The following is a 16,785-nucleotide window of genomic DNA, read 5'->3' on the forward strand; positions in this document are numbered from 1 at the left end:
GTGGGTTTCGCGAAAAATTATTCACATGAAGCGTCATTTAAGGCGCATGCGGGCAAAACGAAAAAAATAGTAAACAAATTCTGAGATCGGCTGACGTCCCGACGCTCTCTTTGTCGTTCAATGCTGAGTTGGCTGACGCAAAGAATCGATACATGAATGAATCTTTAACGCAGTTTATTAAAACAGCACCGCAGAAATATTGGCGATATTTATCGAAATAAAAATCCAATGTTGTGTATTTAACTAACGAAAACGGCACTGTTACCGATAGTTTTATTAGCCTGTACTTTTAATGATTATTTCGAATCGGTTTTTACGAACGATGATGGTATATTGCCGGAATTCAGCTTAGGTTGTCTTGCCTCGCCAATAACTGATATTGTGGTTACTAAGGAAGGCATTTGTAACCTTCTTCTAAATCTTCATGAAAAGAAATCAACTGGCTTAGATGGCATTCCGAATGTCTTTTTAAAAAGGTATGTTGAATGGTGCTCTTATTGTCTCACTGATATATTTAACAAATCTTTGCGTGACGGAGCGTTCCTAATGATTGGAAATGTGCTAAGGTCGTACCGATTCATAAAGGAGGTGATAAAGACTGCGAAAACAACTACAGGCCTGTGTCTTTGACAAGAACGTGCTGTAAAACACTGGAGCATGTACTTACTAAGCAGTTAACAGAATTTCTCGAAGAGCACAAACTAATGGGAGAGCAACAACATGGTTTCAGACGAGGTTTCTCGACTGTGACAACTCTTACCGAGGTAACACATTTCATTAAACAGGTCTTAGACGACAGAGGGCAAGTTCACATTATTTTTCTTGATTTCAGAAAAGCGTTCGACAAAATACCACACCCAAAATTGCTACATAAACTTAACATGATCCTGCAGAATGATGAGCTCATAAATTGGATAACGGCTTATTTGACAAACAGAGAGCAAGTGGTTTGCATTAAAGGCACAATTAGTACGAGACGTTCGGTAGGTTCAGGAGTTCCGCAGGGCTCTGTCATAGGTCCACTACTGTTCTTATTGTATATCAGTGATATGAACAGCGGCTTCTCGCCCGATGTTTTCATTAAGCACTATGCGGGCGACACAATCATCTACTCAAAGGCAGAATCGAACTACGACCAGGAAAAGCTTAATGAACATCTCGGCATGATAGGCTCTTGGTGCAAAAAATGGCAAATGGAGTTGAACCCAAGCAAAACAGTTTTTATGCCGATTACAAGAAAAACCAAGCCTCTCGTATTCCGTTACGTGATACATGATGAACCGCTCTGCCATGTGTCAGAATATAAATACCCGGGAGTTTACGTCACAGATAGCTTGACCTGGAACCGCCATATAGACTCTGTATGTGATAAGTCGCAAAAAAAGCTTGCTTCGTCAGAGGCTTGGTGACGCGACACCTGAAGTAAAACTTACAGCATATAAAACCACAGTTCTTCCGTTGCTGGAATATGCATGCCCGATATGGAAACCATATACGCAAAATAACATCGCTAAATGTGAACGGGTTCAAAATAGAGCCTTAAGATTTATTTTTAATTCCTACCGAAGAACGCAGTCCGTAACAAGCCTAAGAACAAAAGCTCATATTCTTACATTGCACGAAAGAATGAACATCAACAGCATGAAATTCTTTTTTTCAGATATTCCATGGCATTTACAAAACAGAGATAAAAGTTTTCACTCTGGACACGTCGCATTCGCGGACAAAGCACACCAAACACATTAAACCGTTGAAGCATAACACAAAATCGTTCAAGAATTATTTCATTGTATCCGCTGTTGACACATGCAACAAGTTGCGAAATGATGTTGTACTGTGTAACAATGTTAAAGATTTCGAAGGCGCATTGTTGAATTAAATGTACTTTTTCTCTTTTTTTTCTTTCTTTTTTTCGATGCTGGTTTCAAATGTTCAACTGAGCTACGAAAATGTACTCACTTGCTCACCTGTGTTCTGCAGAGTTTGCTGCAGTGTGTGCATTGAATGTTGCTTTTTTTACTTTCTTTGTGTCAATATGTGAGATTTCCTTTCATTTTTGCAATGACTTTTGAAATTCGTGTACTTGTGCCCAGTTGACCAACTCCTGTTTTGGCATGTATGTTAACAGTATGAATAAATAAAAATAAAAAAATTCGGCAGATCCCACGCACTGTGGGAATCGATGTAATGCGAAGCAGCCAGCAAAGAGCTGCGTACATCGCCTTGTTTGTCTTTGAGCCAAATGAAATCATTCACGCCATGGCATCTAGTCCACCATATATCGCATGTTTGCCATGTACGCATGCATGCAAAATCTAGTGTGCACCATGCCAATGAAACGCATATTTTGGTATATAAATGCATGACCTGTCGTTTATGTTCATCACGCACTCGTGCCATGCTTACCAATTTTGGTATATATCACGTTAACAAAACGGCCGGAAGCGCACCATGACAGTGGCCTGTAAATCATACCGTACATGACATGCACAACATGATTCGCATGTTAAGACCTCTCATTTATGTTCGTCATACAGTCACATCGCGCAATACCAATTTTGGTGTATATAAAAGGAGCAAAATGGCCGCGAGTGCACCATGAGTAGAGCATGTAAATCATGCCATACTTGACATGAATATTATGGTTTTTCGTGTTACCACCCGTCACTAATGTTCATCATAGAGTCACATCGCGCAATACCAGTTTTGGTGTATATCAAGCTATCGAAACAGCCGCGAATGCACCATGAGCGTGGCATGTAAGTCATGACATACATGGCATGCATGTCATAGTTTTCATGTTACCACCTGTTATTCATGTTCTTCATACAGTCACATCGCGCAATACCAATTTTGGTGCATATAAATCTAGCGAAACGGCCACGAGTGCGCCATGAGCATGGCATGTAAATCATGACGTACATTTCATGCATGTCATGATTATCATGTTACCACCTTTCATTTACGTTCGTCATACAGTGGCGTCGCGCAATACCAATTTTGGTGCATACCAAGCTAGCGAAACGGCCGGGAATGCGCAATGAGCGCGGCATGTAAATCATGACATACATAACCTGAATGTCATGATTCCCATGTTACCACCTCTCATTTACGTTCGTCATGCAGTCGCGTCGCGCAATACCAATTTTGGTGTATATCCAGCAAGCGAAACGGCCACGAGTGCGCCATAAGCATGGCATGTAAATCATGTCGTACATGTCATGCATGTCATGATTTTCATGTTACCACGTCTCATTTACGTTCGTCATACAGTCGCTGCGCGCAATACCAATTTTGGTATAGATCAAGCTAGCGAAGCGGCCGCGAATGCATCATGAGCGTGGCATGTAAATCATGACATACATGGCATGCATGTCATGGTTTTCATCTTACCAACTGTCATTCATGTTCTTCGTACAGTCACATCGCGCAATACCAATTTTGGTGTATATCAATCTACTGAAACTGCCGCTAGCGCATCATGAGCGTGGCATTTAAATCAGGTCGTACATGACTTGCATGTCATGATTTTCATGCTACCACGTCTCACTTACGTTCGTCATACTGTCGTGTCACGTACCACAAATTTTGGTGTATATCACGCAAGCGAAACGGACGCGAATGCACCATGAGCGTGGCATGTAAATCATAACATACATGTCATGGATGTCATGATTTTCGTGCTACCACCTGTTATTCATGTTCTTCATAAAGTCACATCGCGCAATACCAATTTTGGTGTATATCAATCTAGCGAAACGGCCGCGAGTGCGCCATGAGCGTGGCATGTAAATCATGTCATACATGACATGCATATCATGATTTTCATGTTACCACGTGTCAGTTATGTTCGTCATACAGAAATGTCTCGTCATACCAGTTTTCGCATGTATCCCTTCATTTAAATGGCCGCGAGCGCCCCGAGACCATGTCATGTAAATCATGCCGCACATGACATGCGCGTCATGATTTGCATGTTAGGACCTGTCATTATGTTCGTCATGAACTCTTGTCACGCCGTACCAATTTTGGGATATATGAAATTAACGGAACGGCCGCAAGAGCCCAAAGGCCGTGGAATGTAAATCATGCTGTTTATGACATGCCTGTCATGATTTTCATGATATGACCTGTCATTTATTTTCGTGATAAGGCCATGTTATGACGCACCAATTTTGGTATACATCCGATTAACGGAACGGCCAGGGAGCCCAAAGGCCGTGGAATGTAAATCATGCTGTTCATGACATGCGTGTCATGTTTTTCATATGACCTGTCATTTATGTTCGTTATAAGGCCATGTTATGACACACCAATTTTGGTATACATCCGATTAACGAAACGGCCAGGAGAGCACAAAGTCGTAGGCGGCTAGATAGATAGATAGATACGCTCAAAGTCGCAGAAGTTCGCTAAGAAATGATTCGCATTTTAAAAAATTATTTCACCTGGTCGTTGAGTGATACGCTTTTCTTCGAACGTTATGTGCTGCTGCATAAACTGACCATCGCCTGCATCCTGTTGCCACCAACTAACTCTCAAGTACTGCTCAAGTACCATATAATGCGTATTGCTGTTTTTAGTGCAATGTGCTACTTACTCTGTTAAATCTGATCTTTTTCATTTTGTTTATGTAGTGAAGGTGTCCAGCATTCCATGTATATTTGTGCAACATCTAAGCAAACATGTAACTGGTTGTTTTGTGTTTCGTATCTGTACAACGGCTAGTAAGTAGATCATTGCATTATAATTTCACATTTAGGCATTTTGCGCTTGTTTATGCTTTTGCCATGCACTGACATTTCTTTAAACTTCATGATTATCTCTAATCAGAGGCTCCTCTGCACTTTGGTCGGTATTGCACCAAATGAAAATCGTACTCCTTATATGTGTACATGTCAAATGGCCTACACAATTTAATGTGTTCAATTTTTTAATTTCTAATTTCTAAACTTTACAATGAACTTTTGTGTTGTTTAGTCACGCACACGCTGTGAATTCTTCCCATCTGTTCTTCTCCTGAACTTGTGCCCCATTACATGCAAATCTTGAGTTTAGGAAACACAGCAATAAAAAAAAGGTTACAGAAATGTTGTGGGTGGATTCATCCTTTATGCTCTAGCACATGCTGGCTGCGGACAAACACGAATGCGTTGCCAAGCACAGCACGCGCGAGTGCACGCGAAAAAAGAAAGAAAGAACAGGCGCGTGAAGTGGGAGGGGGCGAGAAGCGAGCGGCTGTTGTTGCCCCGACGACGCAAGCAACGTAATCGCTCCGTCATCGCCGCCATTGCCCAGCGGCCTTCCGCAAGAGCCGTACTCAATCGGGCTCTTGGCGCTCTCGGCGCTAACGTCGGCGGAACGTTTGAATTTCGCGTCCCTATGGGAGGTACACGAAGAGACCCACTTTCGTTGGGACAAGACACGAAGAGAAAGGCAAGACAAACCAGCGCAAACTAAGAACTGAGTTTATTGAATGATGAAACCAGCCTTTTTAACAGCCTCAGCCCATATGACACGTCCCCCTAGGAGTAACACAGGAACCGATAAAAGCCATGAAAATAAGTACGTTAAGGAGTTGCCAAGAAGTCTAACGCTCCAGCTTTGCATTTACCAGCGCACTGCCGGCAGTGCGGATGCGAGGCACTTTTCCAAGACGCGACAGTTCTGTCGAAAGAAAGGGAGTTGATAGACCGCGAAATTATCGAGGCGTTCATATCAAGAGGCAGGGCGAGGGATGCATCAGCCACCCGTCGATTATTCTTACTGACACAGAGTATGCATATCTCGGCTCCACGTGCACGTAACCACCTCTGTCTACGTGGTTGTTTCCACGTGCGCACAATCGTTCTCATGCACCGCGTGTTTTTTCATGTTGTTTGTCATGGCTTTATAGCCTGTCATGTGTCTTTATTATAGCTCTTCAGCTGTTTCATTGATAACTCCTTAACGTGCTTATTTTCACGGCTTTTAGCGGTTCCTGTGTTAGCCCCTAGGGGGACGTGTCATATGGGCTGAGGCTGTTCAAAAGGCTGGCTTCGTCGTTCTATAAACTCAGTTGTTAGTCGTTTGTCTTGCCTTTCTCTTCGTGGCTCGTCCCACTGCACAATTCGACCAGAATGAACTCGTACCAACGCGCACAACTCTCCACGCTGCAGAACTACTCTATACGGCACTGCGGCAACTCAGTGCATTGGGATGGTGGGTTGTTGCACACAAATCAGAAACGCGTCCCTTGTGGCCACGATTCCGCCTCCCACACTCCTAGCTGGCTGCTCTTGGTGCACGACGGATTGTGTGGCCGTGACTCGTTTATCCAGGGTCACACGTACAATGCGGCGTTTATGCAAGACCTGGCCTCAAGTTAATGGAAGTAATGTTTTCGCCTCTGCAAGCCCACGACTTGACGAAAACAGCGCCGCCCTCTTATACACGGTCCCATTATATTATCCCTCGAGCACAGTCAGCCTTGAATTCAGCCTCCATCCTTTGTAAAGTGACCTCGGTAGGGCTGAATGTGAACATCGAGGTACCTTCCCGCGCCTTATCTCAGTTTGCACGTGGTAACAAGTTTGATGTCTGGCAGGGGCGTAGCGAGAAATTATTTTGTGAACCTCCTCACCTTGGCTACGTCAATCCGTCACCCCTGACAGGCATGGCGTTGCGTGCTACGCAAGCGTGCTGACTCTTTCGCGGCGTCGAGTCATCGCACGAGCACACGTCACAGACCGTCCGACCTGATCTGATTGGGCTTCTCTATTCGAGCTCTCTTCTGGTGAGCGCTTTTACGCATGCTGCGGTAGCTGATCAGATGCATGCACAGAGTCTGATTTGGCACCTTCCACTTCTCTTTCTCAGTGAACGACTAGTCGGTTAGCTCAGCTCAGCGTGCGCCTGTACTCGTTGGCATAGCGGTAAGCCTTTGTTCACACACCGTTACTGCCGCACTGTGTGGTATTTTCCAAGTCCGAAAGGACACGTGCGTGCTAGCACGGTGGTGATGCAAGCGAACGGCTTAGCAACCTAAAGGCAGGTGGTGTTATCCGTCGTACCTTGGTAGGCAAGAGTGGCGCAAACGTCGCTGGACGCCCCCGCCGGCAACCAACAGGCTGGCCGCACGGCACTGGAGAGCGTTAGGGCCTCTTCGAGCATCACCAGGGCCAGTGTCCCATCGGCTGAGAGCGTCGCTGGACCCGACAGGCGCACGTCCAAAGGTGACGCCTTCCGCGCAGACCCGAGACGAGCCTGTAGCCGCTCGTCTTCTCGCCTGCGAACAGTACAATTGCTTTAGAAATTACGATTACATCTTATACGTGTTTATGATGACTTGGGAAGGAATGTATACTATGGCATTTTCTAGCAGAACCAGGTAAATCTGTGACAGTGTTTTGTAAGCTGTTATTTTTTATATGCTGTTCAATTGGTCAGCTGCCCAGAAACCTGTAATTGTGCTCCATGACCAGCTTCGGGTATTCTTAGCCCCCCCCCCTCCCCCCCAAATGGTAAAAGAAACGTCCTCAGTCACTTCTCAATCAGCTACGCGTAAGTGTCGTAAATTCAAGCAGGTTTCGAAGCAAGATTGTAAGTGATGATTAAAGGACCAACCGCATGCACGCGCCTTTGAGGCGACAGCGACAAACGGGCTCCGTCGCGCTGTCGCGTCGAGACGGGAGCACCCACATGTTCGCGACAAAGTGTCACGGTTGCTCGATTGAAAACTATTGCGTGCACGCAGGTAAATTGCGAAAAAGAATTACAAAGTAGATGAATGAGAACATGCTAAATTTATTATTGTCTTGTTGAGATAAGGAAGCCATAAAAGCGTTTCGTGACTTTCTTTTTTCGCAATCTTATGTTAACCGCGACAGTAGTATCTGCTGTGATCTCCATGGATATCAACGGGGCGCACGGGAAGCGTAGGCTGCCTACGCTACTACGTCGCACTTTGCACACTGCGTTATGTTAGGGTTGGTCCACGATGCGCATCTCGACATTTCCTCTTGCTGTCATGGAACGTTTAAGAAAAGCGCAGCGCCTCACATCATTGCTTCGCAAGGAGAAGGGCTACCTCACACGACGACGATGTTGACATTGCAGCAAGCTACCACCAATGCAGCAAGCTACCACCGAACATCAAAACGAACCGTCGAACAAAATTGACAAAATACGGCCGCTGCCTCGGTCTCCGCGTGAGATGGGGCTCTCACGCGGAGAGCGAGGCAGGTAGTCTATAACTTGCAGAAGGTAGTCTATAACTTGCATTCCTTGAAGTACGCGCCGAATGGAAGAATCACGAGCAAATTGCAACCGAAGCGAGGGCCAGAGATGCTGCCATGTTGCCGGATATCGTCATGCTCACTTCGAAGCGACAAGCGATTCTTTCTGGCTTTTCAGAAACCCGCGGCGCGACAAGCGACGGCGATGGATGGCCCTCCGCGACAGCAAATTCTGTCGCTCGTCGCTGTCGCTCGTCGCCGTCGCTCGAAAATCGCGTGCATGCGGTTGGGCCTTGAAGGCCCAACCAACAGTTAAATGGTAATGCTTGAGCTGTTTCTGGGCGAACTAAGGTATAGGGACACTCAAAGTACAAATCCAAAAAAGCCACAAGTTCAGGGGAAGATGGAAGAGATCAAAATTTCTTGCACACGGGACGTCGATTGAGCGGACGTTTTGACAAGCGGACTTGTGTTCTTCAAGGCTGCAGTTGCAGCCTTGAAGGAGACAAGTCCGCGTGTCGGAACATTGGCTCCAGCGACTCCCAGTGTTCACGAATTTTTCATCACTCAAAGCAAGAGTAATATCCGCAGTACCAATGGTAGCAGTGAGGACGGTCGTCGATGACCTGATCGCCGGTGAAACATGTCGGCTTTTATGCATGCATGATCGAACGTTCCGCGTTATCGCTGGTGCTTGTGTTAGTTCCGCCATAAACTAAAAAAAAATACCGGCAGTTCCCACACCTTGTGGGAATCAGTTTCATGCGAAGAAGTCAGCGAGTAGTTCTAAGCGGCATTTTGTGGCTTTCAGCCAAGCGCTACCAGGTGGATCGACGTGTTTTTAAGTGGAGTAGCTGCGTGCACGTCGTGAGCTTACCAGGCACGTCGACAACACTGGCGTTTAGAGGGTAATTCATGCTGACGTAACGTCAGCACTTACGTTAGAGCACATACGTCAGCATTATCGAAACAAAGTGCACTTTACGGCGAGATGATGTGAATATCATACGTAACGTTCGCTAGCATATTCCTGCGGGATCGAGTAACCCTTGAATATAACTGGGTGTATCACAGGAATACAACTATAACGTTAATTAGACTGCTATTGGCCGCGAGATCGACTTATAGGTGGCAGCAGCGTCGCCGCGTTAGTGTGGAGAGGCCGTCGGCGGCGCGTATACAAATCCACCCAGTGGCGCTTCGTTGTGAGCGGTTTGAGGCGATTCTCGGCGAATAAATTGCGTTGATTGCAGCTTAGTACCACTTTAAGAAAAAAGGCAGCGAGAACGGGGCAACGGGCTCCGTTTCTCCTTCGAAGCAGCGACTTTCTCCCTCGCGGACGCTTTGCTCGTCGCGCCCTCTTGCGGCGAGCGCCAATGGAGAAACTTTTCTCCTCAACCACGTGGACTTGCCCCGCGCGCGCGCATGCGCACGCGGAGTTACGTCGCGATTCCGTGCTGCGGAGAGCGGCCGCCTTTTCGCGCTCACTCGCAGCCTCAGACCATCCAGTGCTACCCGACCTCGGCCAGTCGCGTGCAATTACTTGTACCTATGATTGATGCGAGCAATACACGTTCATTGTTTCTCGTCTCTGTGCTGAGTAACGTGTGTGGCGGGGTTTTTTCTTTCTTTTTTTAATCGCTCGGCGTGTGCGCGATGCGCCGCATGCTTTCGTTTGTCTCGTGTTGTTTGTATACGTTATCGCACGATCTGCTTGCCATAAATACAGTAAGTCCCGCTTCACAAAACAGTTGTGTTTTAATGAACACCTCAGACTGTACACCACTAATTCGATTTTTTTTGGCGTTAACATACTTGGCAAGAGGACGCATTTTTAGTTTTGCACAACACTTATAGCATTTATCAATACAACAAGCAATATAAAGAAGCATGAAAGTTAATTTTTTTAACATTTTAGCAAACGTGATACCACTGGACAGTGCATGCGTGAAAGTACGATAATATACAATTGCTAGAGTTTTACGTGTCAAAACCACCATATGATTATAAGGCACGCCGTAGAGTAGGACTACGGAATAACTGAGTTCTTTAACGTAACATAAGTACATGCATGTTCTTGCCTTTCGCCCCCACCGATATGCGGCCGCCGAGGCCACATTTTAACGTTAAACTGCATCATAATTGCACATATATTAAAAATAAGTCATTCACTTCTGTCAGTTAAGCCAAAATTCTCAATCACATGCGTTTTGGATTACGCATGCCATAACTGAGAATTAGGACGGACTTATGCACGCGTGCAGCATGTATCTCTCGTTCTCAGGAGTTTGGTTTGGCGTGCGAAACTCAACACAAAATGCACTTCTAATGACAGCTGTGCACAGTAGGTAATCACTAACATTCTCACTCACCTTTGTGAAAGGAGTACCGTATTCCAAATCCAGCGCAAGACTAACCACCTCCACAACGGCAACTACACAGCTGTCGCAGAATGACCGCATAATTCGACCCGCCAGGCGAATACCGTGACATAACAGTAGCAGAGTAGAATGTAGGTACAGCTTACTGGAATATTACAGAACACGTAGTGTGGGTAGTGTTCTTTTCCATAATTCGCGCGATGCTAGTTTCAAGTAATCGAGCCGCCGCGACGCCAAGAACCACTGACAGCGCTCTCGAAAGAACGTCCGGTGCGAGGCCATCTCGTCTTGTTTCTTCGCACGACCCGCGTTGTAACGTACGTATACACAACTGAGACGGCCGTTACCGCATCGGAAGCATTGTCATTCAAGGGCTAGCAGTTCAACGAATCCACGGCTCATCGTCATACTTGTGGTCAACGCTTAAATAGAATGTGAACAGATGTCAACGCCAAACCACTCACGATGTCGACTCGACGAAGGCGACAGAATCTGAATAGAGTGCCTCGATGCGCGCGCCCCCGCTTAGAGTGGTGTCAGCTTTTGAAAGGGCAGGTGCCGCCTCCTCGGCCTTGGCGGCAGCGTGGCCGCCATTTTGAATCCCCCGCCCGGTCACTTGTGCGTGGCGCGCGTGCTATTTTTAGGTCGGTGCTCGTTTCCCTCCAGTTTTATGCGCTCGCTAACGTCACCATGGCCGGGTGTTGCGTACAGCAGTGCACCAACCATTCCAGAAACGCTGGGAGCTGTATCGTTTTAGAAGATACGAGGTTTCTTTAGACAGTAAAAATCAAACGTGACAAGTGGCATCCGAAGAACTCATTATGCACTTGCAGTGTAAGCTTCCGGCCGGTATTTCGAATGCACATGCAGGGATAACTTCTGCCGGTGTTAACCTTGCGTAATAAATGGACACACTGATATCAGCTACATGCTTGAAATGCTTTGGTTCACGTGTGCATGAATCCTGCATTTTTCTTCGTAAACATTCTTTACTGCACTTGGTTGGTCCTGTATCTGCCTTTGATTTTTGCTTTCGCTATTTTTGTGATTTGAAATGTATCATGGAATATAATATGCGTGTTTGTCTGCAGATCAGATCCTTTTTTTTCTAATAATATTATTTGCGAGAATTTACGTCCCAATAACCCCGATGTGATTATGAGAGGCGCCGTATATAGTGGAAGGTTCCCGAAATTTTGATCATCTGTTGTTCTTTTAACGTACACCTAAATCTAAGTACGCGGGACCTCTGGTCATTTCACATCCATGGAAATGGGGGCCGCTGCGGCCGGGATTCCATCCCGCAACCGTTGGGTCCCAGTTAAGCATCATAACTGAAACCACGGCGGGGTCTTATTTTTTATATCCTTTCCGTGTTTTAAGTACGCCTTCTGTGTTGGTCTGATGCCCATGTATGTATGTGTGCAGGTAATGTTTTTTCCTTCCCTATATCTGTTTCAAGGTTACATTTTCGTCCTGGCTGTCTTAAATATTTACCCCGTTCCTGTTTTTTTAATCATTTACGATCACTGTGAATTGACTAGTGGCAGTTGTGTTTTATTGTGTAATTTGCTTTTGATTTGTGTAATTGCTTCTGTCAGCGCAGCATTAATGCGCACAATAAATGGCCTGTACACTGGATATTAACGCACACTCACACACACACACACACACACCACACCACACACACACACACACACACCACACACAACACACACACACACACCCACACACACACACCCACACACACACCCACACCACACACACACACACACACATTTAGTATTTTATTTCTTTGAGCAAGCATAATTATATATTAATAATGTAAGCCCTGAAGCTCATATAGGAACGCGCATACAAACAGTTTCTCGCGAAGCGTCTATACAAAGACGCATGAAAACAGAAAAGACGGGAAGCATTGCGCACAGTAGACACGCTATGTCAGTAAAAAATACCAAGAAACAAAGTCAAGTTGTACAATGAGTACGTCAGGAAAACCAGTTAATGAAATAAAACTCACAGGCTCCCTTATGCGTTCGATTAATACTGCTCGAAAGCGAAAGCTATCTTCTGCTTCTCAGTTTTTTGCGCACAAGCGCGGTTTTGCATTGCCTGCAAGATCGGAGGCACCTCACTTGGTTTTGCACTGCCTCCGTGATCTGCCCACTTTGACCAAGCTACGATGCATGTGATAACGCCATCATATGACGTCACGCCAAAATTTGTGAAGCCACATGATGACGTCATATGGTGACGTCATCACGTGACGATGATTTCTTGCATCCCTCGTCCCCGACGTCGTGGTACGCTGACGCCGTAGGCGCGGGACGCCGACGGTCAAATTTCGCGTTTGATGAGCATGTAAGGCTTTCGCCTTAAAAAATACGTCCGCCACGGTAGCATAGTGGTGACGGAGCTCGGCTGCTGACCCGAAAGTTACGGGTTCGATCCCGGCGGCGGTCGCATTTAGGTGGAGGCGAAATGCCAGAGGCCCGTGTACTGTGCGATGTCAGTGCAGATTAAAGAACGCCAGATAGTCAAAATTCATGGAGCCCTGCACTACGGCGCGCCTCATAATCATATCAGGGTTCTGGCAAGTAAAACCCCAGATATTAATAAAAGACACAAATAAACGGCGCCGTCCACCTGCCGCACGAAGTGTAAAACAGTATTGGAAACACTCAAAATATGTGCGTGCAATTGGGCATGCGAGAAAACCCGCAGATACAGAAAAAGAAACTGCACATACAAGAAGACGGAAAAACGCACTGATAATGCGCGCATGCAAAGTTTTACGGCATTCTAAAAACAACGTATTCATCGTTTTGATAACGACTCAAGGTGCAACTCGAGTGCCAATACAGTAGCGGCTACAATTGGGAGCCAGAAATGTCAGCAATAATAATGATAAAGAAGCTTTCGTTTCATTTTAGCAGGATATTTGCACCATACTGCCCCTCGCCCTTTATTCTGTGTACAATATGTATGATGCCATTTATAATAACGAGGAAATTGTTTGCACACTTAGCAAAATGAGCCACCTTAATCGCGCTTAGGTAGCTTCGCAACACTAAATTGTGTGTGTTCATACATATACTGCTGGTGCTGACATGTATACAATACTTTAAGCGATTGTTTGTGTATTTGGAATGCAGAGCTTACGAGAAAATTAGGTAAGACTTTAGACATTGTCGCTTCCGGCGTAAGGAAGAGGATTCGTTTTCAACGTAAGAGAGTCTACGTCTACCTCTAGCGCATAACACATGCGCAGGCCGTCAGCTTACATGAATTACATGCTTCCTTAATAAACATTTAGGCGACAACAGCAATAAAAGCTGCCCAAGCTTCAAAGAAAAAAAAAGAAAACTCACTAGCGTGCACTTATTTCCGGACGTATCCGTGCAGCGCAAGCGCTTTGTGTAGCGCGTTTCGCATGCTGCCGAGCTGCGGCGGGATTCGCAATGGCGGCCGTTGTAGCAGACGACGCGCCTGTCCTCACCCTCAGCGGAGCGCGCGGGCATCAAGGCACCCTAAATCTGAAATGAATGTTGCGCCCTCCCACAGTAACTGTAAGAAACAAAGAAATCAGAGAGGGAAATTCTATCTGTGGCCGCTATCGAAAGATGACGCTACTTCAAAATGGCGTGGAAATGGTATGAACGGTTCTCGATATAGTCGTTTTCGCATTAACTTAATCAACTCTGTAATTATATCGTTCATTATTATGCGGCTTTAGATTAACTGGTGCGCTTGGCTAAGCCATAGCTACAATTTAATAATGTCTACGTATATTGGGTTTCAGCCTAGAAATGGTAAATAGTTCAAGAAAAACGCATCGCTTGTGCCACCATGGTCCACTGTAATTCATGACTATATAACGGCCTGCGCCTCATAGAGGGGTATGTGTAAACACCTCTGTACGTACGCGTCTGTAGTGAATTTTTCTTGTTATAGGTTGTATACTATGAATGAGCTGTTTATTGAATTTAGTGAGTGTGTGACTATGTGGCTGTTCGTGAACGTGTGCGTAATAATAAAATGTGTATCAACCTTCCGATGTCCATCAGTTATCCATGAATGGGCCCACCTCCTCGCTGAAATGTATAGCATAGTATCAAGGTATGACGCCGCAGTCAGAAACACCTTTATTTTTTTTAGTATCGTTGAATCACTCTAGATGGCGCCAGCTACAACCTATTTCACGGCTGTGGCGCTTTCACAGCTCCACCTACTTATAATTGTTTGAACATCTATCTATCGAAACTTAGCTCTGCTGCGCCAGGATTGTTTTGGTGCTACAGAATGTACATTTTGGAGGCACTTGTCGGGGCCTATTGCCCCGTAAACGCGTGTATAACGTCGCTACACCGTGTGATGCTTGGACAAATAAAGACAGCAAGCCTAACGTACAGTCTCCGGGTGAGAGCCCCTTTGCAGTATCCGTCTCTTAAAGTGAACGCCGTCTCGCTGGCCGAGCGAAACGTACGTTCCGTCGTTCCGTTTCGCGAGGTTTTCATCACCACAGGTTTGTCTGCTTGATTTTATTGTCATATCGTTCGATATGAAGCTCAGCGGGACTGTTTTTGTGATTACCAGTGCCGCATACTCTTTATCAGTCGAGAATCGATGCACTCGCTAGGCCTAAATCTATTGCTCGCTTCACTGGCTTGGCGTCAGTCATCTTGATTTTGACGAGGGAGGAACGGTTTCTCCATTTGAAGACGAACATTGGGGACATCGCCGTTTCTCCCTTGAAGGAGAGAGTCACTCCATTTTTTTAAGAGTGAATATATAAGTTCATTGTTGAATCGATGCACGAAGAACATCCAATGTTATTATTACTAGTGAGAGAAGCACAGTCTACCGATGAAAGGATACTCGCCCTGGATAATTCAGTCTGCGCTTACGTACTTTATGACGCTTTTGGTTGTTTTCTCTGTACGTGCTTAGCTTGTATTATGTGTACTACGCACTGCTGTAGCACGACTGAACTACTTAAGTGTTTACTTCTTTCATTTGTATACCAGCCCATATTCCTGTGTAATTAGCACTGCTCGCGTAAATTCGCATTTTTTTCTTATTGTTCAGTTCTCCATGAAATGTAGGACAATTGATAAGTTTAGTCAGGAATGCTACGTGATCGACAGCGCTTTAGCGCCACTGAGACGTTCAACGCGTACGCACTTGTTCTTGCTCCAGTACAGAATAAAAAGGTAAGAGTTTAGCACAGAGCTTTCATCGATTGATTCATGCATGACAGTGATGCAACAAATGTCCGGTTATTTTATGGAATAAGTGACTTTTTTTTAAAACAAATAATGTCCGCGGCCTTCAATCAATTATAACAACTCTACACAAACGCCCAAGATAATAAAATAAAAAAGGATGAGACTTTGCGTGAAATTATACGACAGAAATGTAAGGCACGCCGTCGAGATTAGTTTTGAACATCAGGGTTCTTCGAAGCGTATACCTAAATCTAAGCACACGGGTGGTTCTGCATAAATTTTGCCCCCTTAAAATTGCGCACGGCAACTCCGTTTTATCACTGTCGTGTCATTCTAATGTCTGTTTTTTTTAAGGGGACAGTTTGAGTACCGAAGTGTCAGACTTCACTTGATAGAAATATTTCGCTGTAGCGGCACCACGACCGTAGAATAAAAGGACATCTTAAGCACAACTAAAGCTCATCGCATAACCGACGAACTACAGTGCCGCAGTTATACACATAAAAACAATGCGAAAGTTCACGGCCTAGAGCCTCGTTTGTTTACCAACGAGTCGCTAAAACGTTGCCTTCACACACTATTTAATGCTCCTCTTGTTTGGGCTATACCAAGCGCACTTTAGGATGCTCTTAAACCAGAAAGCGGCAACAACGTTGAAATGATTCTGGCGAACGAAGAGTACGACACCAATACACAGCCCTCTCGAAAGTCGCACTCACTCATCTTATTACAATGTGCATGCAGCCGAGCAAGCCCATTTGCTTCTGTACACCATGTTAGGTATACGCACGAGCAGTTAAGCTAACGCTAACACAACAGAACACACCGCCCTTTGAGAACGTGCATGACGTATACTCGCTCATGCAAACATGACGTGGCTAGCGGACGACGCAGGGAGCAATCCACACTACGTGCGCTTCAGCCAGTAGCCCCAAGCCGCGACTCCCCTCGATCTAGCGG

The 16,785-nt window shown here is 45.5% G+C and overlaps 1 protein-coding gene across 1 annotated transcript in view; it reads right to left on the minus strand.

Annotated features, from left to right (window-relative positions):
- Window positions 1-7,052: 7,052 nt before the first annotated feature.
- LOC119377380 (serine protease 33) overlaps window positions 7,053-16,785 on the minus strand; it is a gene marked incomplete at its 3' end in the record, with an annotated part of 46,841 nt that continues 37,108 nt past the window's right edge. The window contains exon 2 of the mRNA XM_037646875.2: window positions 7,053-7,267. Within this exon, the coding sequence (XP_037502803.2) occupies window positions 7,053-7,267 (215 nt within the window). The remainder of the gene's footprint in view (window positions 7,268-16,785) is intronic.

The sequence above is a fragment of the Rhipicephalus sanguineus genome, unplaced genomic scaffold, assembly GCF_013339695.2.
Source record: "Rhipicephalus sanguineus isolate Rsan-2018 unplaced genomic scaffold, BIME_Rsan_1.4 Seq444, whole genome shotgun sequence".
NCBI classification, from domain to species: domain Eukaryota; kingdom Metazoa; phylum Arthropoda; class Arachnida; order Ixodida; family Ixodidae; genus Rhipicephalus; species Rhipicephalus sanguineus.